Raw genomic sequence first — 23,983 nt, 5'->3', positions numbered from 1 at the left:
AAAGAGGGACCAAAGTCCATTTCCCAAAAATAAAATGCACGCATACTCAGCTTTATCCCAAACAATTTGCTTATGCGCAAAATCAAGGTTTTTTAAATTATACACGGGAAGTAGATTTTGAATAAAGTCCTCTCCTTTTTTGGGAGCCGGATCTGTTCATCACAGTACACAGCTGGATTTCGATATAGACACATCTTTAACAGAGCCAACTTCTCTAGCAGGCCAGTGGTTAATAGTTTGCTTTCCCATGCAAAAGGATGCAGGTTTGATCCCTGTTTGTGAAACTAATATCCCATATGCCTCACAGGCCAAAAACCAGAACATAAACAACAGAAGCGATATTGTACCAAATTCAGTGAAGACTTAAAACACCCAAACCCAACAGAAGTGAGCGAAGAGGCTGGAAACGCAGTCATTTACCTCTTAACTTACTTTTTGTTTTTCACATGGAACGATTGTTTTGTGCCATTTCCTTTTGTTCCACTTGGTCATTTTATCTCCGCTTCCCATTTCTTCTCCGCGTGTGATACCACTGAGGGCCACTCCTTTCTGTTACTCAGTTTCTGAGACTATACTCTTGGCAGCACTGAAAAATGTACTGCTAATTACACAATTATTTTATTATGTAGCTCTGGTTGAAATATCCACTAAAGAATTAATTTAGTTAAAATAATTTGAACTGAGCAATTATTTTCATAACCACGGAATTAGCGTAAAGCGCTTAAAGTCCTTTATTCCCTGCTCTTCATACAGCAGTTGTGTAATTAGCAGTAAATTTTTTGGATCTTTGCTTTCCTCCCAAAGGAATAAATGTCTTTGTTCTGATCATATATACAGAGTGTATGACCATTCACATTCCACACAGAATGGGGAGTTTTTCCTGGGGCAATTTCTGAACTGGGGGGATTCCTTCACAGACCAGCCAGCCAGGTTGGAGCAGTGGAGAGAGGCGCACTTCCCTCCACAGGTCCCTCGTGCTCACTGATGATTCATATAGAGAGAAGGCCGTTTTTACTTTGGAGAAGGTAGCAGTTTAATTTGCCAGTAACTACAATGAAAGCAATTTCTCTTTGGTCTGCTCTTAAATTCCTGAAAAAAATCCTTCTTTGCTTTGGCTTTCCAGACTGATTTATTCCAAATTGAGATCCTCTCTTTGATAGGAAAGTTTGAACTCAGTTGAACCTGCTATTTGGTGTTTCAAAGGATCCATTGTGGTTCCACTGAAATACTCATTAAACATCTGGAATCATAAACCTAAAACTTTAGCAGTGTTTAGACTTCAGTGAGCTAGGAAATGGGGAAAAGCCATAAATTATTGGGAAATAAATAACGGATCCCGGATCCTGCTTTCCAAGGACTGCCTCTATTTTCACACCAGGGGTCCCTTTTCTTCAGGCTGCTTCTGGCCTTGGCTGGGTGGGGGGGTGGGGGTGAGGGGTGTTACAGCACATGCTCTTTTGCAGAATAAAGAGGTGGTTCCTCTTTTCCTGTGGTTGTGTGATATTTCCAATAAATACATATGCATTTAAAATTTTTTCTCTCATTGATACCCTGATAAAAATGCAGCTGATAATTTTTTCTTTCTCACTGTGTTTTTTGCAAAGCATGCATGTACTCGTTCATTTATTCAGCACACACTTACTGAGCACTATGTTCCAGGCACCGGCCAGGACCCTGGGGATGCAAAGATGGAAGATGCAGTTTTTTGGAGATAAAATATTTGAAGGATCCAGTTTCATTAGCTGTGCATTCGGAGGGCTTATCATATGCTAAGTATCATGAGAAGAATTGAAAAGAGCTTGAATAGTTCCTTCAGAAAACTTAATGTAGTGAGAGAGATCACATATTGACATGAAAAATACTCAACACTGGTAGAGCGAGTGTGAATTAATGCGGTGAGACCTGAGTACAGAAATTCAGGGGAGATGTAAAATGGAGATGCAGCCCACAGGGCCTGCACCCTGTATCTCACGAAAGACAGTGCACTTTTTTTTTTTTTAAGATGTATTTGTTTTCGTTTTGGCTGTGCTGGGTCTCCGTCACTGCGCAGGCTTTCTCTGGCCGCGGCCAGCAGGGGCTCCTCTTCGTTGTGTTGCTTGGGCTTCTTGTTGCGGTAACTTCTCTTGTTGTGGAGCACAGGCTTAGCAGTTGCGGCACACGGGCATAGTTGCCCTGCGCATGTGGAATCCTCCTGGACCAGGGGTCAAACCTGTGTCCCCTGCATGGGCAGGCAGATTCTTAACCCGTAGACCACCAGGGACACCCAGACAGTGCACAGCTGGCGTGCTTTGGAAGATCGCCTGGGGTCTTAAACAGGACACAGCTGGGGACACTGGCCGCTTTAGTCTCCAGGACCTGGGGTGGCTGCACCGCCAGACCTGTCACCTCTGGCCACGAGTGCCTTATTTCTCCGTGTACCGTGACGGGAGCAGTGTTTGGAAGCACCGCTTCATGGCCTTTGATTTGTCTCTTTCTCCCCAGATATGTACGACCAGGTGCTGAAGTTCGGCGCTTACATCGTGGACGGCTTACGGGAGTGCTCGCAGCCCGTGATGGTCTACATCCCGCCTCAGGCCGAGCTCCGAGGCGGCTCCTGGGTGGTGATTGACCCCACCATCAACCCGCGGCACATGGAGATGTATGCGGACCGCGAGAGCAGGTAGTGCTCCTTCCTTGCTTCCTCTCACTGCCCCTGGGGAGCCTCCCGCTGTCGGGTGTCCTCCGGAGAGCCTGTCTAACCGAGGGGCCTTTATCTGACTCAGACTGTCCCCAGAGGGCTCCAGGGTCACAAAGCTAGGCTTTCTAGGTAGCATCCGCCAGCACGAGAAGGGAGCCAGGCTGGAGTCAGACTTTCCCATGTGATCCCCCACCCTCGATTCTTTTACTGTGAAATCCTCCATCCGGGCCCTCCAACTTGAGAGACTCTCTCCTATTGGTTGTTCACATCGACCTATTCAGTATCTTTTTTTTTTAAGTTTTTTTTTTTTCTTAATATGGACCATTTTTAAAGTCTCCTTTGAATTTGTGACAGTATTGCTTCTATTTCATGTTTTGGTTTTTTGGCCATGAGGCGTGTGGAATCCTAGCTCCCCGACTAGGAATCGAACCCACACTCCCTGCATTGGAAGGAGAAATCTCAACCACTGGACCGCCAGGGAAGTCCCTCACTATCTCCTTCTTAGGTATGTGGCAGAGGTGGCTTACAGCGAGGTGGGGCAGAAGCACTGAGCTGTTAGTCTGGAGTCCTGGAGTCTTCACCAGACCCTGCCGCAGGCTAGAGGGAAATCGGAGCGGTCCTCACTCTCCCTGAGCTGCTTCCCCTTGTCTGTGGGATGAGCTGGATGACCATCGAGGTGCTTCGCGGCACCCACGTTCTGTGGTTCCAACCCAAGCTTCTCCCCCAGGGCAGTGCCTCCCTCGAGGCTTGGACAGCAGTGTTCGCAGCTCGCAGAGAACTGCAGTGAAAATCCCAAGCTTCTGTTAGGCATCGGCGCCTGAAACAAAATGGACCAAATCCAACTTCCTTTCGTGATTGGTTTTCAGCCTTTTCATAAATCTTACACCATATTTCCTTGACATTTTCCACGCCAGTCCCTATATCCAGTCATTTTGTTAGAGCACCTACGTCTCCCCCCTTTCCCCCAAATTTCAGCCTCTTATTTCAATAGCTGCTTAAGAGAATCCAGTGGTTTTATTGTCAAATCGCTGTGCTAACGTTCTATACTTAAGGACTGACCTTTAAGTCCCAGCTTAGCCTCTGATCTGATACCAGGTTATACACATATACACATACACATATCAACCGGTGAATGTGTTAGTCGCTCAGTCGTGTCTGACTCTTTCGACCCCATGGACTGTAGCCTGCCAGGCCCCTCTGTCCATGGAATTTTCCAGGCAAGAAGAGTGGCGTGGGGTGCCACTTTCTACTCCAGGGGATGTTCCCCACCCAGGCATCGAACCCACATCTCTTGCATTGCTGCATCGGCAGATTCTTTACCACAGGCGCCACCTAGGAAGTCACTGTGTGTGTGTGTATATATATATTCTTTTTTTTTTTTTTTAATAAAACCTTCTACACGTCAAAAATTATATATATGTAAAACAATATACATATGTATATTATTTTTTTAATGTGTAGAAGGTTTTTTTAAAAGAAAGGTGTTTAGGGTGAACTTCCTGGTAATAGAACGTCATCAGTATGTACTGGAAGTGACCCTGAAGCCCCTCGGCCTGTCATTTCCATGGCGGCAGGCTGACCGTTTCCTCCCCAGCTTGGCCTGGCCCCGTGAGCCCGAGTGCAAACAGCAGGCTGCCGTGCGTGCGTGGGACTGGTCGGCACCCACTCCCCTCGTTGCACAGCATGCATGATGGAGATTGTCCAACTGTCACTGCACCTACATCAACTTTTTTTTTTTTTTCTTTTTCTGGAAAATGTGACTTCTTTCACCCTTCTCAGCTGTAGATGGTGGAACCTGTATCTTCTCCCTTTGAGATGGAAGTAGACTGATGTCATAATGAGAATGAATTTATTTGCTTTCTGCCAGGCCTCTCTCGCAGCCCACTTAGACTCTCTGGTGCCTGCTCTTCCCCTCCGGGGTTACTTCTGTGAACCGTGGGTGGGCAGAACCATAGCGAAGCTATTTCCTGGTCCACAGACAGTAACCGGCCTCTCTCTGTGTTGTCTCCTTTCATTAAAGTGCCTCTATTTCTGTTTTGTCTCCCTTCTTTTCTCTCTGATCCAGGGGATCCGTTCTGGAGCCGGAAGGGACAGTCGAAATCAAATTCCGCAGAAAGGATCTGGTGAAAACCATGCGTCGGGTGGACCCAGTCTACATCCACTTGGCTGAGCGATTGGGTATGTCTGCTTGTCCTCCTGGCAAGTCAATGAGCCGTTCAGCTGATTTGTAATGAGTGCATTCATAGGCCAGGGGAAGAGGTACTGAAGCATTTGATCAAATTCATGATAATCTTTATTTACTGTCCTCTCTATGGTAAGAACCTTGGTAGAATGAAACAGTGTGTGTAATAGGAGGGGAAGTGGGCCCTAAACAGGCAAAAGTCACCCGATTTTCCTTCTGATATTTCCTTACAGTTCAAGCAGCCCATCTTTCTAGGCTTGTGGATGTACTTGTCCAGAACGGTTAGTGGTACACTGCTGTTGGGGGCAGGCCGGCCAGGCAGAAAGCATGGTCAGCCTAAGTATCCTGTTCCTGCTCGTCTCTCTGGACAAGCCCGCCTCATTGCTGAGGGATGTAAGAGTCCGTGTCATGGGATGGGAAAGCCACAGCCTTGCCCAGCGGCACGCTAGGGCCATCCCGAGCTGGAGAAGTGGAAGCAGAGAGCGCACACTGTGCATGTACAGCAGAGGCCAGGCCGCAGTGCCCCGGGAGCATCTGTGCTCCACGCATCCAGCTTTTACCGGGTTGCTCACTTGTTTCCGGGGCTTTTGGAAGGCTCTTGCGATTGGAACACTGGACTACACCGTGGGAGCCCTGTGTTGAGTCCAGAGCCTGAAAGAGTTTCCGAGTCTCTTAAAACACTGATTTTCTGCCCAGGTCTCCCACTGAGACCTTTGCTGTGTTAGTAAAAGATCATGACTTGAGGTTCTTTTGTTTGTTGGTTTGGTTTGATTTTGTTTTTTTCTAAAGGAACAGAGAGATTGTCTTTAAAAGGTAGTGAAATCCAGTGAATGGAAGACGTAGAACAAGAGGTGCTAGCTCTTTATGTTCCAAGTAACAGTTTAATTAGTGAAGTGCCATTGGTGAGCCCTCTACACCCGCCCCATCGAGAGACACAGAAGCTGCTGGGTGTGTGCCTGTCCTCACTCTGGAGCCCTGAGCCATGCACGAGCGTGTGTGCTCAGTCGCATCCGACTCTGGGCAACCCCACGAACGCAGCCCTCCAGGCTCCTCTGCCCATGGGGCTTTCCAGAGTGTTTGCTGTACACAGCGACTCGGGCTACCATAAACCCTGTTCGTGTCCCATTGTTTTCCGTTAGGAAACAACTGCCAATAGCTCTCACCCAGTACAGCCTGATCCTTTTATAGGATCTGCACACAGACAACAAGAAATTGGCCAGGTTTCTAAAATCTGTTGCCACCCAGAATTGTTGAGGTGGTTTTTCCTCCCCCCCACCTTTCTTCTCCAAACAGGATAATTAACTTCTGACCAACCCCATACACTTTAATTAAAGTAACTGCAGCTCAAGTGCAAGTTCCTCGCAACTGTACACAGAGAGAGCTCTAAAAGCTTCAGCCGCCGATAAGCATCTCACTAAGATGCTCATAATTGCTCCCAGCATCCGGCGATCATTGCTGCAGTTTTTACCCCTCATCCCGTACAAAGGCAGCAACGCCACAATTGCAGGACACTGCGAATTACAGAATTTTCTCTCTCTTTATTTTTCTTTTTTCCTTCTTTTTTTTTTTTTTTGCTGGTTTTCTTTCTGGCCAATTTAAAATTTGTCAAAGTCGGTCTTCTTCTGGATCACTGCCCTTTGATATTTCGCGCACTCCATTTGCCACAAACAAGCCGCAGGGCCGCAGTTCATGCTGACTCCAGCAGAAGCAGAGAGAGCTCCATTTATCTTACACTGCCTGCTGAATTCCTCCTCATTAACTGGGGGTTCACTGCCTCTTTTTAACCCCCCAATGGCTGTGATCATCCCTTCAGAGCAACTGGGTGGTAGGCAGAGGGATCCTCTCTGACATCTGTTTGCAGAGAGGCTGGAGGGTGAGGGGTGTGGGGCTGAAGCTTCCTTCTCTGGGAGGCAAGTGACATCGCTCCCACCTTCACCCAGCACCTTTCAACTTTTGAAACGTGGGAAGGGGAAGAGGAGGAGCTTCCCAAGTGATGGCCATTTAATCATTTGTTACAAATCATCTCATTATCAATTTCCAATCCACGGTGAAGAAAACCAGATTTATTTAACCTTGACCAAAATGGCACAAGAGAAAGACTCCTCAGTGGGCTAAATGTGAAGCAGGCTCTGGCCTGGGGCAGCCTGGGGCATGATCAGTGGAGCTGGAGGAAAAATGAAAGACAGCGAAAGTGTTAGTTGCTCAGTCCTGTCTGACTCTACGACCCCATGGACTGCAGCCCACTAGGCTCCCTGTCCATGGGATTCTCCAGGCTAGAGCACTGGAGTGAGTTGCTGTTTCCTTCTCCAGGGCATCTTTCCCACCCAGGGATCGAACCCGCATCTCCTGTCTCCTGCCTGTGCGTGTGGAGTAAGATAAATGTGTGCAAGTCCTGGGTGTGTTGCTTGCAGGAAGGTTGTTGAACTTCTCCGAGCATCCGTTCTTTCATCCGGAGAGTGGGGGCCACTGCCCCTTCCTGGTCAGCATCGGGATTGGATGAACATGCGTTTGCTCTGAATCTGCAAAGCACCTTCCAAACGTGGGGATCGGCATCCTTTCCTCTCCATCCTGGTTGCCAGAAGCAGCCGCAGGTGCCGCGTTTGGAATCGAGCGCTCTGGGTGCCTTCGGCCCCCTTTGGAGCGAGTGGCACAGGGAAGGAAACGTGAAAGCAGCAGTGGCAGCAGTCTCGTCTCTCAGGCGTTCTCAGTCGGATGGGGAGACCATGGGCATTCAGGCGTGTTTGTGACAGGACAGGTCAGCGGCGGTGTCACGGGAGGAGTGTCGCAAAGCCAGCTCCTTTGGGGTTCACATCAGCGTCTGGCTCCTTTCTTTGTGCCTAGAAGCAGACTGCCAAAATGCCTTTTTTTCTTTTACAAAATGGGTGAAAATGACTTAGTTTTCCAGATTGGGAGATTGAGGCAGAAGGAAGCGTTAAATAAGTCATCCAAGATACAAAATAAATATACGCCTGTGCCCAGGAGGGAATTTCTGGTTCCCTGTGCCCGCTCTTCTCAGGATTTCCTCCGATTTGCCTTGGGTACTGAGCCTGATCAAAGTTAAACAAGAGCGCTTCCCTTTGTGATCTGAACCCAGCTGCCCCGAGAGGAACCTGCTGCAGGAGGGAGCCTGTGGGAGTGGATGTTGTCCTGCGCTCCCCGTCTCTTTCCAGTCGGCCTCAGCCCGGGGGAGCGTGCTGTCCAGCCACTTAGACCAGTGCACGGTGACTGACTGTGGTCAAAATCGTAAATGGTATTTACTCATTAATAATACTTAATGAGTGAATAATTTTATTTTGAACAGCTGACTTCAGGGAACCCTGGCATGCTGCAGTCCATGGGTTGCAAAGAGTCAGACATGACTTAGCGACTGAACAGTAACTTCATGTCTTTCGGGATTTTATTTTTAAGAAAATTACCTTTTGTCATTTTATCCAGTTAGTCTGGATAGTGGTGGTGAATTACTCATGCACAGTTCTCTGGTTACAACAGAGAGTATGAAATTAGTATGTGGATTGGCCCCTGATGAAGGAAAAGGGGATAACTGCCCCAGCAAAAAATGCAGTGTCGGCCCAGATCCCGGAATCTTGCATTGCCAGGTGGGTTCTGACCCTGAGTCCTCAGAACCAGGGCTTGGCAGAGTCAGTGCCGAGAGGAGCATGTCCTCCGTCTGGTTGCTGTGAGGAAATGAAACTCCATCTCTGGACGCAGCGCGCAGCCCGCCAAGGCCTCCCTGTCTCGCTCTGACATCTTTCTACCTCCGGGACAGGCAGGTGGCCGGGGAGCAGGTCGGCCTGCACAGCCTGGCCTCTTGATGCTGTGATGCACGGTCCTCCGGCATCTTCGCCCTCCTCCCGTGTTCAGAGGGAAGTGACACATCAATTTAGGCTGAGGGGGAGCCGTCCGGTCCGAGTGCAAAGCCACTGTACGCTCCCTGCAGCCCCTGTCCTCAACGCTAGGAATACCGGGCCAAGGGGCCGCTTGGTGGAGCTTCTTTCTTCTCCAGACACACGTCTTGGCGGTGGCCGTGTTCCCGGACAGCCGGGCAGCCTGCCATGCTGCGCGCCGGCTGTGCCCACGATGATGAAGCGTGCCCTGGGAGTGGTGGTCTGAGGCAGGCAGAGGCAGCCCGGTGAGCTGGCCCCTGCCCAGATCTGCACACACACCTACGCTTCACCCCCACGCCTTCCAGCCTGAGGCACCCCAGGCGCAGAGGGAATATTGTGACTGCGGGTGAGGATCCACGTGTCTGAAGATCCTCAGGCCTGCTTCCCTCCTGAGCTTCGCCTTTAGCCACCAGGATGACAGGAAACTGACACATCCTTGAGTTAAGGGGACTCAGCTGAGCTGCTCTCTCTAGCAGAGATGATGGAGTCTCTGCGCTCCGTGTGCTTTTCCATCTCTTGTGTCCTCTTTGGGATGCCGTAAGCAGAAAAGCCCGTGTGGCCTGTTGAAGCAGGAAGCAGTGTCCCTGCCTGGAAAGCTGAGCACAGGAAAGAAGCCCTACCAGTCCGCCTGGGGAGTGGCCTCTGGCCCTCTCTCTGCTGTACGTGGAGTGTCCTCCTGGGGGCATCGAGGCCCCCAAGCCCTGGTCTCTGTGATAGGAAGACTGCTGAAGGTTAAATCATGAAGGTGAGGGTGGGATTGCGCCTCCCCTCTTAAGGAAGTGAAGGTGAAAATTGTTAGTCCTTTAGTCATGTCTGACTCTTTATGATGACCCCATGGACTGTAGCCAGCCAGGCTCCTCTGTCCATGGAATTCTCTTGGCAAGAATACTGGAGTGGGTTGCCATTCTTTTCTCCAGGGGATCTTCCTGACCCAGGGATCAAACTCAGGTCTCCTGCATTGCAGGCAGATTCCTTTACCATCTGAGCCACCAGGGAAGCCCCCTCTTAAGGAGGCCCAGCTTAAAACCCACCTCATCGCACCAGTTCAGAAGCTCTTTGGCCTCGTGCAGTTTAGTGCAGTCGTGACAGCTTTTTCTGGGAAGAAGGGGTCCTTCTGGTGTGATCTGCTAATCGGATTTTGTTTGTTGAAGCATCTGGGCTTGCCTCTTCCCAGAAAGGAGTGAGTCACAAGTCCATCAGGCCGGAGGGACCCGGCAGGCCCTTTGTGGGACTGAACCTAAGCTTCTGCCTGCCCAAGGTGGTCAGAACTTGTCAGAGGGACCCTCTTCCCCTGTGGGTCCCCGGTGACTCAGATCCCTGTCCTTCCACCTTAGGGAGAGCAACCTGGAGAAGGAAAACAGACTGCCAGGCTTCCTGCCACTAGAACTCAGAGAATCTGCGCTGTTTGCTGAGCCTTCTGTGGGATGTGTGCAGGGTGGCCCAGGGGACAAGTAATATATTTAATATCTGTTTGTTAGTCCCACTTGGAAATCTCTGGGTTGACTATAAGGATTCTTAAAAATATGAACAGTAGAGGACTAACACCTTAGCAGAGCACTAACAAGGAACCTCAGGGTTAAAAGTCCCTTGAGAGGGTTGCTGTTAAAATCAATATGCAAATACAGTTGTATTTAGATAGGTATAGCTCCCTCTGAAGAAAAGCAGATATATGAAAATGGGATTTAAGAAAAAAAAATAGATACATTGGGAGAAATTATTCCCATTACAAAAGGATTATTTGCTTTACCAAAGGAGTCACTGCAGGGCTCCTTCTAAATAGCTCCCTTAAGGCATTAAAAACAGGATCTGATTTACACAGTTTTTCAAGAACGCTTTTGGGTAAAGAAAGGCACACCCGTTATGGGTACAGAAATCGTTTTGCAGGGTTGGTGGTTTTTTTTTTTTCTTTTCTCTTTGCGTCCTATCTTACTATCTTTGTAGAGAAATTTCTTTCAGCATAGAAAATGGGGTTACATAGATCTTTTTAAACAGCTACTTACTTTTGTACTTCAGAATCTTAATAAGATTCCAGTCTTTTTTTATGCTGATTTTTCAGTCTCCAGGTTGAGGAATGGGTGTGTGTTCTCAGAGCTGAGATATTCAGGAGCTTAGTGGGGAGGGTGATCTAGTCCTTTTTCTCTAGCATTATAAGTATTTAACCAATCAAAGCAAATTGCTTTCTTCCGAGGAAGAAGAAGGGCCCATAAAAGTTAAAATTGGGTTTAAATTTACATAGGCTTCTTCATAGGACTAAAAAAAAAAGTTAAGAATTAAAAGAACACACACATTCAATATCACATTCTTTTATAAAATATTTTTCCTATTTGCCCAATTAGGATGGTTGTTCCATAAATGAGAGACAGCTCAGAAAAGGGAAGAAATTTCTGCAAGATCACCCAGTGCCTTTGGCTGAGCGGAGAAATTTTAACCTACCACTCTGACTTTTGTTCTGAGCTATGAAGGTCTCACCCTGCCCCCAAAATCCTACTCTATAGGACGCTCTGCTCATGCCTAGGATAAGGTCGACCACCTCCTGTCTCCCCCAGGGTCAAGGCTGGGTAGAAACACCTCTGCTGCTGAAATCGGTGTTCTCCTCAGAAACTTCTCTTCATTCTCTCCTGGAGGAGAGAGGTGGCTTTTCCTTCTGTCCTGGCCCCAGGGGGACACCTGACGGGCTGCCATCCTGTGGACACTTGCAAGTCAGTTTAACTTGTTTCATTTCAAAAGTATGGACTCTGAAGCCAGACTGCCTAAGTGCAAATCCAGCCCCACCATTTCCTGCCTTTGTGGCCTTGGGCTTCACTTCTGTGTGTGCTTCAGTTTCCCCGTCTAGGAAATCACAGCGATCTTTTGTCGTGAAGATGAAAGGAGATTAACAGTACTTACACATGAGTGTATGGGAATATCTCAATAATGTTAGCTTTCATTAGATCACACTAATAGTATCTCTTCTTGCATTTAACTCTTTAAACATTGTTAAAAAATACTTATTCATTTATTTCTTTGGCTTGCCAGGTCTTAGCTAGGGCCCACGGAATCTTTGATTTTTGTGGCAAGACGTGGAATCTTTAGCTGCAGCATGCGGGCTCTAGTTCCCTGACCAGGGACCGAACCCAGGCCCCGAGCACTGAGAGTGCAGAGTCTTAGCCACTGGACTGCCAGGGAAGTCCCTCTTTAAACATTTTTCATTGTAAGGCTGGATTTTTAGGTTTTCATGGGGACTGTATTTTGGGGGACGGAAGGATATGGGAATGACCTACCTCTCTTTTCCCATTTCAGCCTTGTCCTAAAGTAGGATTCTAGAAAGAATGACTTTCCTCTCAGAGGCATATTCTTAAACACACGCACACATGCCGGCTTGCTTCCCTAAAAACCCTGAGGCCCTGCAATCTGGCTAGAAAAGAAAGAAAACCATTCCAAGATATTTAATTGTACAGGGAGCTTACAGGATTGATCGAGAGCTTAGCTTTTTACAATAGTCCAGTGAATAAGAAATGCTCCTGACAAACGATCAATGATAGGATAATCACTCTTTATCCCCCTCCTCATTCTTACCTCCTTTCTTCCAGGAGAACAGGGTTCAGAAGTCAAAAATCTTTATAGACGCCGCTTTTAAATTAAGCAGAAAATAGACATTGACATATTTGTTAATCTCCCCTAAATCATTACCGAGACTAGCTGCTTTGCTGTACAAGGAGAGGGGCCCCCGTGTGCTGTAACCAGCTGAAGAGCAGCCTTTTTATTTGTAGAAAATAAAATTGAGAAAACCTTTTATTCCCCCTCTTTAAGTACACTCATCTTTCTCATGGGCGTTTAAAAATGCATACCTTCTCTACTAATGTCTTTGCCTTGCTTTGCTGCTTTTGGGGAGGTAGGTCTGAACTACAATCAGAGGCATCGCCAAAGGAATCAGACCCTGCAGGCTTCAGGGGATGCTCTGGGATCCTCCTAGTTTCCGGAGGGCCAGGCTGTCGGAGGGGGTTTATTTCATTATTCTTTCAGAGCTCTAGAATAGCTTGACTGGGTGGATGAGAATTTTGTTAGTCTGGGAACTAGCCGCCTTGTCCCCGCTGCTGGTAAAGGGGCCAGTTATCCCTCCAAGGCCTTGTTCCCAGAATGCCCTGTTCCTAAGCCCAGAAGTCCTCCCACTCTGCACCCAGTGCTGAGCTGTGCTCTTAACTCCACCTAACACTGGACCAGACTCTGGCCAGTTGCCCTCCTCTGGTCACTGCTTAGCCACTTTCAGTACTATTTAACGAACAGGCTTCCGAGACAGCCAGAGCCAAGTGTAAATCTGACTTCTCTACCTAAGAGCTAGGTGCCGTTGGGCAAGTCTCTGTCGCATTTCAGAGCCTTGGCGTACTCAGACCCTGTCTGTAAGGTTGGGTCGGTACAAGGATTAGAGATGGTGTACCTGGAGCAACTTGGAAGATGTTCAGTGACGCTGAGGTGGCCTGCTGGCAGCCGCGGTGTTAGCTGCTGACCAGACCCAAGTCTGAGCTGTGGTGACTTATGAGCTGTGTGTTCCTGAAATCACGGAGTGCAGCGCCTGGCACGTGGGAAATGCTCAGTAAATGGTGTGTGTTACACACGGGGCACATATCGGAATGGATGTTGTTGACCTAGAGGGGGCATGCTGGGAGGGTCTGGAAGCCCCTGTTCAGGCACGTGCTCGGCCCTGCCGTCCCTGGGACCCCAGCAGGGCTGTGATCTTCCCTGCTGGTCTCCAGGCGCCTCAGGGGTATTGCGAGTTCAGTTCCAGTTGTTTACTCACTAAGTCGTGTCCTACTCTTTTCAGAGCCATGGACTGTAGCCCACCAGGCTCTTCTGTCTGGGATTTCGCAGGCAAGAGTACTGGAGTGGGTTGCCATTTCCTTCTCCACGGGATCTTCCCGACCCAGGGATCTAATCCTGTTCCCTGCATTGGCAGGCAGATTCTTTACCGCCAAGCCACAGTTCCAGACCCCCACGATAAAGTGAATCTTGCAATAAAGTGAGTCCCATGACTTCTTTGGTTTCCCAGTTCATAGAAGAGTTACGCTGCTACTATACTGCTGTCTGTTAAGTGTGCAGTAGCATTATACTATCTTAAAAAACTATGCACTTACCCTAATTTAAAACCACTTCAGTGCTAAAAAAAGTGTTCACCATTTATCTGAGCACCTTCAGCAAATCAGAATCCTTTTGCTGGTGGAGGGTCTTGCCTTAATGTTGATGGCCGCTGACTGATCAGAGTGGTGGCTGCTGAAGGTTGGAGCAGCTGTGGCAGTTCCTTAAGACAAAAGTCAGGTCTGCTGCATCGATTGACTCTTCCTTTCACCAGTGATTTCCCTGTAGCGTGCACTCCTGCTTGAGAGCATTATTTGATTTCACCATAACAAGTACAATTACAGGTATACCTAGCTTTATTGCATTTTCAAACTTTTTCATTATTATTATTATATTCCTCATGGTGATCTGTGATCAGTGACCTTTGATATTATGTTTTGATGTTTTTGTACTTGTTTTGGCATTTTTTAGCAATAAAGTATTCTCTAGGTATGCCTGTAACAGGGGGCGATGTCCTAGCCACTCACAGAGTGGGGTTCATTGGCCACGTTGTCTTGCTCTGGTTGTGGAATGAGACTGAGGTGGCGCCTCAGCTTCCTCAGGCAGGAATCTGCCGTCCTCTGATTTAGCCTTTTCTAAAGTTTTAAGGGATACCACTACCAAAACACGTGTACACATAAGCCAGGAACACTCACAGCACAATGTGCAAAAGCTTCAGGAGCCCAGCTGCTGCACGCAGGGCCTGGCTTGGCCCCGTTCCAGCTCTGTGACCTCGATAAGTTACATAAATAAGCAGGGCCGGGTTTCCTCACCTGTAAGATGAGAATAATAGGAATGGCAGCCTCATAAGGTCGTTGTAAGGATTAAACAGGTTAATGGATGAAAAGCACTTAGAGCCGTGCCCTGTATGTATTAGCTTTGGTTAACTGATTATATGCACTAGGGGGCCAAGATAAACTTTTTTTTTTTAGTGGCACTTATTTTTCTAATTTTTTCCATTTTATAAAATTTTGTAGAAAAGTTACAAGAATGGTACAGTGGACGTCAGATGCCCTTTTCTCAGATTCACCTGCTGTTGCCATCTTGTCTGACTCGCTTTACCATTTTCACATCCATGTGCTGCCTCGCTCACTCTCCCCACACATGTATGCGCTTTGTTTGAACCGTCTGAGATCATTTGTAGACATCACGCTCCTTTGTCCATACGTATTCTGTGTATGTTTCTAAGAAGAGACTTTCTCTTACATAAGCAAAATACATTTATTAAAATCAGAAGCTGTAACATTGATACAGTACTACTGTCTAATCCACGATTCATATTAAAATTTACCAGCTGTCCTAATAGTGTCTTTACAGCCTTTCTAGCTTTTTTGTTTGTTTGTTTGTTCCAGATCTGAGATCTAATCTCAGCACATGTTGTAATTTGTCCTCCAGGATTTTGTCTCCTTTAATCTGGGATAGTTCTTGGCCCTTTCTTTGACTTTCATGATCTTGACATTGTTTAGAAAGTCCAGGTCACTCTGTAGCATGTTCCGCCATTTGGGTCTGTGTTAGGTTTCCCTGGGGTTAGAGATGATGCACTTTTGGCAGGAATATTGCAAAAGTGATGTCATGTCCTTCTCAGGACGTTTTGTCAAGAGGCACGTGACGTCAGCTTGTCCTGCTCTTGGTGCTGGTCAGCTTGGATTCCTTGTTTAAGGCTTTGTTCACTGGGTTAATCCACTGTAACGTTTCCATCTTCCCCCTTTGTAATTAATAAGTAATTTGTAAGGAGATACTTTGAGACTATGTAAATATCCTGTTCCTCGTCAAACACTCACACTAGTTTTAGTATCTATTGATAATTCTTGGCAGAATCAATGACCGTGATGGCTGTAAAATGGTGATTTTCTAATTCTGCCATTCCTTCTCTATTAGTTGTTGGTCTGGGGAGAGGGAGGGCGTTCTTTCCCCTTCTCTTCCATTTAATTACGTGTGTCAGGGTGACTTACAGGTTCTTATTTAATTCCATAAATATTCAGCCCGATGCTCAAATTGTCCCAGATTTAGCCTGCTGGAACACCTTCACACTGGCTCTTGTGTCTTTTTTTTTTTAAGAAGTTCTTGATTTTGTTTTGGCCACATGGCATGTGGCGTCTTAGTTCCTTGACCAAGGATCAAGCTTGCACCCCCTGCAGCAGAGGCACAGACTCGTCGCCACTGGGCCGCCGGGGAAGCCCTCCTGTACCCTTGTCACACGCCCGGGCGGTTTCTGAGTGCTTGCCCACATGCTGTGACAGTATGTTCCAAGTTCATCTCAATATTTCTTCTGCTCCAGCCCTGGAATCAACCATTTCTGCAAGGAGTCTCTTGGTTCCTTTTATTGGAGAAGAAAAGATCTTTGCTTCCCTATCAAGGGTATTATACCCGTGACCGTCTCATCTCAGAAGAAGCTGGTCAGCTCTCCTCCCAGGAATTCTCCAGACTGGAATGGATGGGCCTCCGTCTCGTCTCACAGTGCGGGGCCCGCTGTTGTCACACCATGCTCCTGCTTTGGAAAGAAGGCTGCTGAAGGGCCAGGGGCCCAATGTGATCGGTCAGCGTGAGAGCCCAAGGAAGGATCGCCCTCCCCACGGCTCATCGCAGCTTCAAAGTAGCGATGGGTTTAAAGAAAGAAAACAAAAAGAGTGGGCTTGGGTATCCAAAAACCTCATAAACCTGAAACTAGGTACTAGAGTTCCACCCCTGATCTATTAACATGTGTTTGTGGATGATACTTACAGCTCGCTCAGCAGCCCAAGGCTGTTTACGGCTTGTGATTCATAGCGGCATAAAAAGCAAGGCCCATTCCAGACGGACGTGCTGAAAACAGGCCTTTCCCTTATGCATGCCGTCACCTGTGGCCACGCAGTCGTTTGTCAGCGTTGGTGACCAAGCACTTCAGGTTGTCACCAACACCAGGGGCTGTCACCTATTGCTCCTTCAGCTAGACTTACGCGTCCTTGCTAGGCGGACAGCTAAATTTTCGGTATTGATTGCAAGTCTCGTTCTGAGAGTCATTAGGGAAAAAAGTACAACGGGTTAGCTCCTCTCCTGGGATACTGTTGAGTAGGAGTGGGAGGCTCCTTGTTATAAGTAATTCCACGGTCTCATCTATTGAGTGAGGGTGCCACGTGCTTGTAAGTTGGGTGATCCAGATGGGGTTTGTGGACTGTCTTTTGTTTATTTGGCTGTGCCGGGTGGGTCTTAGTTGCGGCATGCGGGATCTACTTCCCTGACCAGGGATCAAACCTGGGCCCCCTGCATTGGGAGCACGAGGTCTCAGCCACTGAACCACCAGGGAAGTCCCCTACCTTTCTCTTTTCTCCTCCTCTTCTTTTAGCCCAGGAACTAGAGTGTCTTTGTCACGGTGGTCAGGGGTTGGCTCTGGCCATAAGAGCCCAGGCAGGAGACGAGGAGGCAGGCTAATCCACCAAGCCAGCATGAAACATGTGCTTCAGGCTCTCACTGGGGTGGATTCTGACAAATTTCAGGTTAAGAGTATCCAAGTATGAGTTTAGAGCTGTGAAGCCAGGCAGCTCCAGCTCTGAGGACAGTAGGTCCTTGGCGGGTTGGGCAGGTGACCAGACGTGGGGAGGGAAGCGCTGCTGCTGGGTGTACGGAGGCGGAGGGCGTCCCCAGCTGGTCCACGCTCCGGGTGGGGTGGCCATTCTGGGGCTGCTCGCGGTTCGCGGGACAGTGGCCTTCGTGGGGACCAGGGGCCTCCTGTCAGTGAGATGGGGAGAGGCCTCCAGGAGGCAGCTGGCACCTGCTTGGGGAGTGGGCGCCCCGGAGGCTGCTTTCGTGACTCACCCCCACCGGGAAGGGCCCCATGGCAGGTCTGGTGTCTGCAGGGTCCAGTTATCAGCAGAGGCAGCGAAGACAGCAGAGAGCCGGGCCCCCAAGCCCCCAGGACCATGGCCCCCTGCCCCTGACGGTCTGTCCCCTCGCAGGTACCCCCGAGCTCAGTGTGGCCGAGCGGAAGGAGCTGGAGAGCAAGCTGAAAGAGCGAGAGGAGTTCCTCCTTCCCATCTACCACCAGGTGGCCGTGCAGTTTGCAGACCTGCACGACACCCCGGGCCGCATGCAGGAGAAGGGGGTCATTAACGTGAGTACGCAGCCCTGCTTCTGAGACCGGCTTGTCAGAGACACGCCGCCAGCCCACGTCCACCTGGCGCGCGCACACGGGCTCCCTCGCAGGGAGCTGTCGGCTCGTGTGTGGAGGAGCCCGTGTTCTCTTCTGCAGAGGAGACCTTGTCCCTTTGCTATGCCCGTAATCATCCTAAAACAGTTCATGATTTAGGTTCCCGGGGACGACTCAGGAGGCGGGCTCCATTTTACTGGCGGGAATCTGAGTCCTACGCAGTGCCCTGGGGACAGCCGCCCCAGGGGTCCTCAGGCTGTGGGTTCCTCCAGGGTCAAGTCCAGCAGCAGCCAGTCCTCATTTAAAGTGAAGTGTTAGTCGCTCGGTCGTGTCTCACTCTTGGTGACCCCGTGGACTGTAGCCCGCCAGGCTCCTCTGTCCCTGGGAGTCTCCAGGCAAGAATACTGGAGTGGGTCACCATGCCCTCCTCCAGGGGATCTTCCCAACCCAGGGATGGAACCCAGGTCTCTTGCACTGCAGGAGGATTCTTTACCATCTGGGCCAGCAGGGAAACCAAAACCTGCATGCAAGTTGAGCTATCTGCTCAAAACCAGCCCCACATACTGGCTATCTGGAAACTCAAGACACCCCCCGCCCCAGAACATCTCGGTCACGTGTGGGCCTGCCGTCAGCCAGGCCCATCCCTGCACGGTGCTGCAGTTGGGCGTGCGCGGGGCTGTGGCTCTGAACCAGGGAGACGTCTGCAGGGGCTGGGAGCTCATGGCCGGCTCTCAGGTCTCCGAGGCACTTACTGGAGAGTAGGGTTTGTGCCTATGGAGTGCCTCCGGCCTGGGCACCGAGCTCGGGAGACTGAGCTTTCTGTTGTCCCGGGGTAGGACATCCTGGATTGGAAGACTTCACGCACCTTCTTCTACTGGCGGCTGAGGCGGCTGTTGCTGGAGGACCTGGTCAAGAAGAAAATCCACAATGCCAATCCCGAGCTGACAGACGGCCAGATCCAGGCCATGCTAAGGCGCTGGTTTGTGGAGGTGGAGGGAACCGTGAAGGTAGGTGCGCGTCCCCAGAGGGGCCTTCGCGCCGCTCCTCACCCCCCACCCCAGCACCGCCCGGCTCAGCGTCTGGGAGTCTCTGAGCCTCGGAAGGGGAGGGGGTACGGGCCTCAGCCTGTGTCCTCCCCGCAGTAACACATCCTGACGGCTTGGGAGAGGGGCGGTCAGGCGTTCCTTGCAGCTCATTCAGTCATCCAGCAAACCTTCCTGAATGCTTCCGATCAATAAATACTGGCCAGGGAGAGAGGCAGACGTTGTTCCTGTCCTCGCTGAGCCCACTGCCAAGGCAGGGTGACTGAGGCCTCAAGAGGTCACGCACAAGAGTGGCCGACATCAACCATGGCAAACCTGCCATGGCAAACCATGGCAAAGCAGAGTCTGACCCGCTCTGTGGGCAGGGAGGGCAGAGTCTGGAAGATTTTTAGAAGTGATGTCTCAGCAGAGACCTGAAAACAGAGTAGGAAGGAAGCAGAGGCAAAGCTCGACTTGGGGAGGAAGGAACGTCTCAGGCAGAAGGAACAGCACATTCCGAGCCTGATGGCGGGCGGGGGTGCCGCGCATGGGGCACCACAGGTACTCGGGATGGCCCGGAGCTGGGGTGGTGAGGCCGGGGGAGCGTGCGGAGGGGCTGGGCTGTCCTGGGCTCTGCGGGAGCCGCTGAGTGTCTCATGGCAGTGGGACCTGTGTGAGGCGTGCCACCCCTCAGGGGCGGTGCTGAGGGGCAGGACCCTGACGTGGGCATGAAGGCTCCTGCTGAAGGTCTTCCGATCTCAGGTCCACAGCTCCCGGGGGTGACAGTGCGGGGCGGGCTGGGTCAGCACCCACTGAGGCCGCGTCCCCAGCCATCCTGCCCCGGGGCTGCGGCCGGGACAGCCAGTCCCCAGCTCCTGCCTCTGGAACCCTGGGCTGCACAAGACCGTCCACGGGAAGATGGGCAGGAAAAGTCGGAACTTTTATTTCTATTTATTCTTACTAAGAAGAAGCAGTCAACCTGTATTCATAGTGACTATCTGGACTGAATCATAAACATCATACATACATTTTATCAGCATATGGGTAGTACGTGCTGGAAATACACTTCTCTCTTCCCGGTAGCCGTGTGACGGAAAACAGTTGGTGACTGCTAGCTTAGAGCACTGCTGAGGGGCTGCCTGGAGGGCCGGATGGTAGGCTTGCCGGCCTCCTCCCGGGAAGTGTCGCCTGAGGTCTCCGCTGACTGTTCCCAGGAAGCAGTTCCAGGGCCTGCTGTCAGTTTTAAAGTCAGTGGGTTGGGGTGATTCTAAGATCCCCCCATGTTAAGTCCCCCCTCTTCTTTACTGCCTTGGATAAATGTTTCGGATGTGCAGCCGGGGAGGACAGCCTTCTGCGACTTGCGGTTCAGGTTCAGGTCAGTCGATTATGTCAGTGGCCACTGGCAACTTCGTGTGGAAGTTGGCATTGAAAGTCACGCAAGTGTAAAATAAGAGGTGGTTGTGCAGTTCAGAGAGACCAGCCAGGTAAATGGAGTGTGCGCGGGCCGCCGAGAGAGGGCCTTCCTCCCGCCTTAGTCACTGACGGCCACGCACGGCCGTGACGGGCACAAGGGTGCAGGAAGGCGGGCCCCCTCTGAGCGGAAGCCAGCGACAGGCCCTTTGGGGGCGCCCCAGCCCCCCGCCCCGGGGGTGGCCTGGCGGGGAAGCAGGTCACCCCTCCCTTGTCGATGGAGGGAACAGCCACCCATGTGGACACACTCCTGGCTGAAGGTCAAGTGCAGAAGACACCCCAGCTCAGGAGGGGAGACCAGAGGCTCCGGGACCCAAATGTATCGCTCCCCCCATCTACAGAAGACAGCATCCCCCGGAGCAGTCAGGGCAGGGGGAGAGAGAGAGGAAGGGTGGGCGATCCCTCTGTGCGGCTTTGAAACCTCTTTCTGGATTCTGCAGGCTCAGCAGAACTCAGGTTAGTGGGAGGCAGGTGATAAAGTCTGCAGCGCCCTTGAGAGCAGAGTGTTGTCCTGTTGAAAATCCGTGTGGCTGCCTCGGAGGGGCCAAGCCTGCTCGGTGCTTGGGAGCACCTCAAAACCCGCACCTTCCCCCAGTTCTTCAGACGGGGTGGGCGTTGTGCGCTGCCGGCGCTCCAGGCCTGGGGCCTGGCTTGGCCCCTGGGACCCTCACTGTGGCTGCTGGTGAGGAGGGCGCTTAGTGTGAGTGCCTGTGAGCCGTGCTGTGCGTTGTTTTCTTCATAGAAATTCCTTTTCTTTGCTTTAAATCTTAGTCCTGAATAAAGAGATTCTGGGACAGCAAGTCTGAAGACACTGTGATGCTGTATAACTGAGGAGTAGAGCTCTTTTGTCTCCCTGAGAGGAATCTGTTGCCATGAGTTGTGGGACTGTTTGAATCCACAGGGGCAGTCCCACTGTAGGAAATCGTGGGGTTTACGGTTCGTAGTGTGACTGCAGGGAGAAGAAAAGCATCGCCACAGTTCCCTGAAAAGATAACAAGAGCTTAGGTCCAATCTGGCTGTCAGAGCAAGGCACATGTGTCTCTCAGGCACGTTTCCTCTGCTGACTCTCAGATCCATAGTTGAAGGTGTGTGGTTTTTCAGACAGGCTGACTTCCCACCCCACCCCCAACCCCATCCAAGCTCCAGTAGAAGAAATTGAGAAGGATGTGTTTTCTGGAATCGTAACACTTTTTGGATCCCCGCTTTGCCGTGTGCTGGCTCAGATGTACTTAACCGTCCCTTCCTCACGTGTCAAATAGGGATGTTGTTTGTCTCACAAGGGTTGGGGCATGTTGAACAACACTGTAAGGACCGAGCCCCGTGTCTGGAGCTCGGCTTCCTCCTGGCCCCTCAGCGTGGCGTGCTCGAAGGCGGGCTCAGTAACAGCGCGGCTAGAAACAGAGCCGGGCGGCCCGTGCACTCAGCAGCTCTCAGCCTTCTTGTTGTCGTTGCTCAGTCGTGTCCGACTCTTTGTGACCCCATGGACTGGAGCCCACCGGGCTCCTCTGTCCATGGCATTTCCCAGGCGGGAACACTGGAGTGGGTCGCCAGTTCTTTCTCCAGAGGATCTTCCTAACTCAGGGAACAAACCCGAGTCCCCTGCATTGGGGACTCCTCTGGAGACAGGTGGATTCTTCACTGCCGAGCCACCAGGGAAGCCCTTGACTTGGCCCTAATCTGTCCAAGATCCAGGATGCCGTGGTGCTCCCTTACCACCCAGGAAGCTGCAAATCCATTCTTCTTCTGCATTCCCAAACGAGACCAATGGCCAGTGGAGGCCCTTGTGAAGTCGGGAGAGGAAGAAGCACCACTGGTAGGGCCACCTGATTTCCACTGTCCCCAAGCTTCCCGTGAACAAGTCTTGGGCACCAAACTTCTGATTTAGGGCCAGGAAGGGAGGAGGTGAGGTGGAACCTGGGCAGCAGGGCTGGGGCTGGGGCGGCTCCCAGAAACGAGGCCCAGCGGCCGCCCCAGCCCACGGGGCTACCACTAGCGTCCTCCAAAGCCTCAGGAAAAGAAGATCGCTTCGCAGGGGCATCTCCAGGCCGCTCACGAGGTGAATTATCTATGAGGCCTGGGCTTCGGGCTCACATCCATCAGCCTGCGGCCTGTTCACCCCCAGGCCCTGCTGCACCACCACATAAGGAGGCCTTAACAGCAATCCGATACATTAGGAATGAAACTTTCCCAACAAGTCATTTAGATTTTGTAAGATAGACTAATTACTACACATAATTAGTGAGCCGAGTAATGCCAGATATACTGACCCACGGATGCACAGCCAGATAAAGTGCCTGCTGAACACGTACTGTAAGGCCATGCTGCTCTGACCTTTAATCATTAATACTTTACTGGTATTAAAACTTTGCAATTGGGATGAGTGCAGGCAGGTAACATACGGGGCCAGGCCCGCAGCTGCTTGAAATCCACAGTGGGAGTAGTCAGGCACGTTTTCAGGGAAATGATGACAGCAGAGCGTCGGCCGTGCTGGATGGAGTGATGAGCTTCATGGCTCTGTTCCGGGAGGGCAAATGAGGCACTGCAGACTCCCTGGCCCTGGGTGGGAGAAGCTTGCTCACAATAGCAGAGCAAACCCTCCCAGGTCTGTTATTTAAAAAAAAAACCGCGTGGGGCTGCAGTGCCTACGTTTGTTGATTCTTGCTAAAAACACTGTTGACCAGGATCGTGACCCCATGGCTGCTGTGCGCTCAGCGCTGTAGTTGACACTTGACCAGGGTTGGACTTGGGGGTCATTGTCCACTCATATTTTGAGTGACCAGCAAACCGTTCATATAAGGGGGCCTACATTTTCCAAACTTTGGGAACGTGTTGCTTTAATTCTATCTGGGAACTTTTCCAGTGTTTGAACACCTAGCGTACTCTGTGGCTGCAGGAGGGGATGGGAGAGCCATGTTCTCTGGAGGGCAGCGGGCCTGCCAGTGCAGCGTCTGAGCATCGTTAGAAGCAGGCATCTCGTTAGCTAATACATCACACCAATCAAGGAGAGTTATCTTAAGCCACAATTAATCTGCTCCCTGGCATATGTTGATAGGAAAGCATCATGCTGTTTCTTAATTAAAAGCAAACGGATTAAAAATGATTAATAAGAGTATTAAATATTCTCCTAAACTAAAGGCTTTGGAATTCTTGGGTAAATCTAGGTTTCCCCACCCCCCCATTCTGAAACCCAAGAAGCATGCATTGTTTTCTTTCTTCCTCCCCCTAAATCCTCGTAAGTAAGGGCATGTGCAGAAGTCCAGATTACCACGGTGGAGATGGGCACGTCAGCACGCCGTCCGCGAGTGGGGTGGACGGGCTGGCACGTGATGCTGAGAGCACCTCGCCGTGGGGACGATCGCCACCCTGACCCTTGTAGATGGAGAGTGGTGTGGTGCCTCCTTTTTCTCAGGACAAAGTACTCGCCTGCCGTTCAGCCTCAGGGTGCCAGCATGCTGCCCATGCACGGAGCTGGGGCATGACCTCCCCTCAGCCTCGCCCTGACCAGGAGAACTGACCTTCTCACCAGTGATGACAAGC

At 50.6% G+C, this 23,983-nt stretch overlaps 1 protein-coding gene across 5 annotated transcripts in view; it reads left to right on the top strand.

Annotated features, from left to right (window-relative positions):
• Window positions 1-23,983, top strand: part of ACACA (acetyl-CoA carboxylase alpha) — a 286,691-nt gene that overhangs the window by 257,527 nt on the left and 5,181 nt on the right. For all 5 annotated transcript variants that reach the window (XM_027518132.1, XM_027518130.1, XM_027518129.1 and 2 more), the window contains 4 exons: window positions 2,482-2,659; window positions 4,743-4,855; window positions 17,764-17,918; window positions 18,791-18,961. In XM_027518132.1, coding sequence (XP_027373933.1) covers window positions 2,482-2,659; window positions 4,743-4,855; window positions 17,764-17,918; window positions 18,791-18,961 — 617 coding nt within the window. The remainder of the gene's footprint in view (window positions 1-2,481; window positions 2,660-4,742; window positions 4,856-17,763; window positions 17,919-18,790; window positions 18,962-23,983) is intronic.

The sequence above is a fragment of the Bos indicus x Bos taurus genome, chromosome 19 (genome assembly GCF_003369695.1).
Source record: "Bos indicus x Bos taurus breed Angus x Brahman F1 hybrid chromosome 19, Bos_hybrid_MaternalHap_v2.0, whole genome shotgun sequence".
Classification (NCBI taxonomy): Eukaryota; Metazoa; Chordata; class Mammalia; order Artiodactyla; family Bovidae; genus Bos; species Bos indicus x Bos taurus.
Note: the sequence above shows the minus strand (reverse complement) of the source record. Positions and strands in the feature narration are given on the sequence as shown.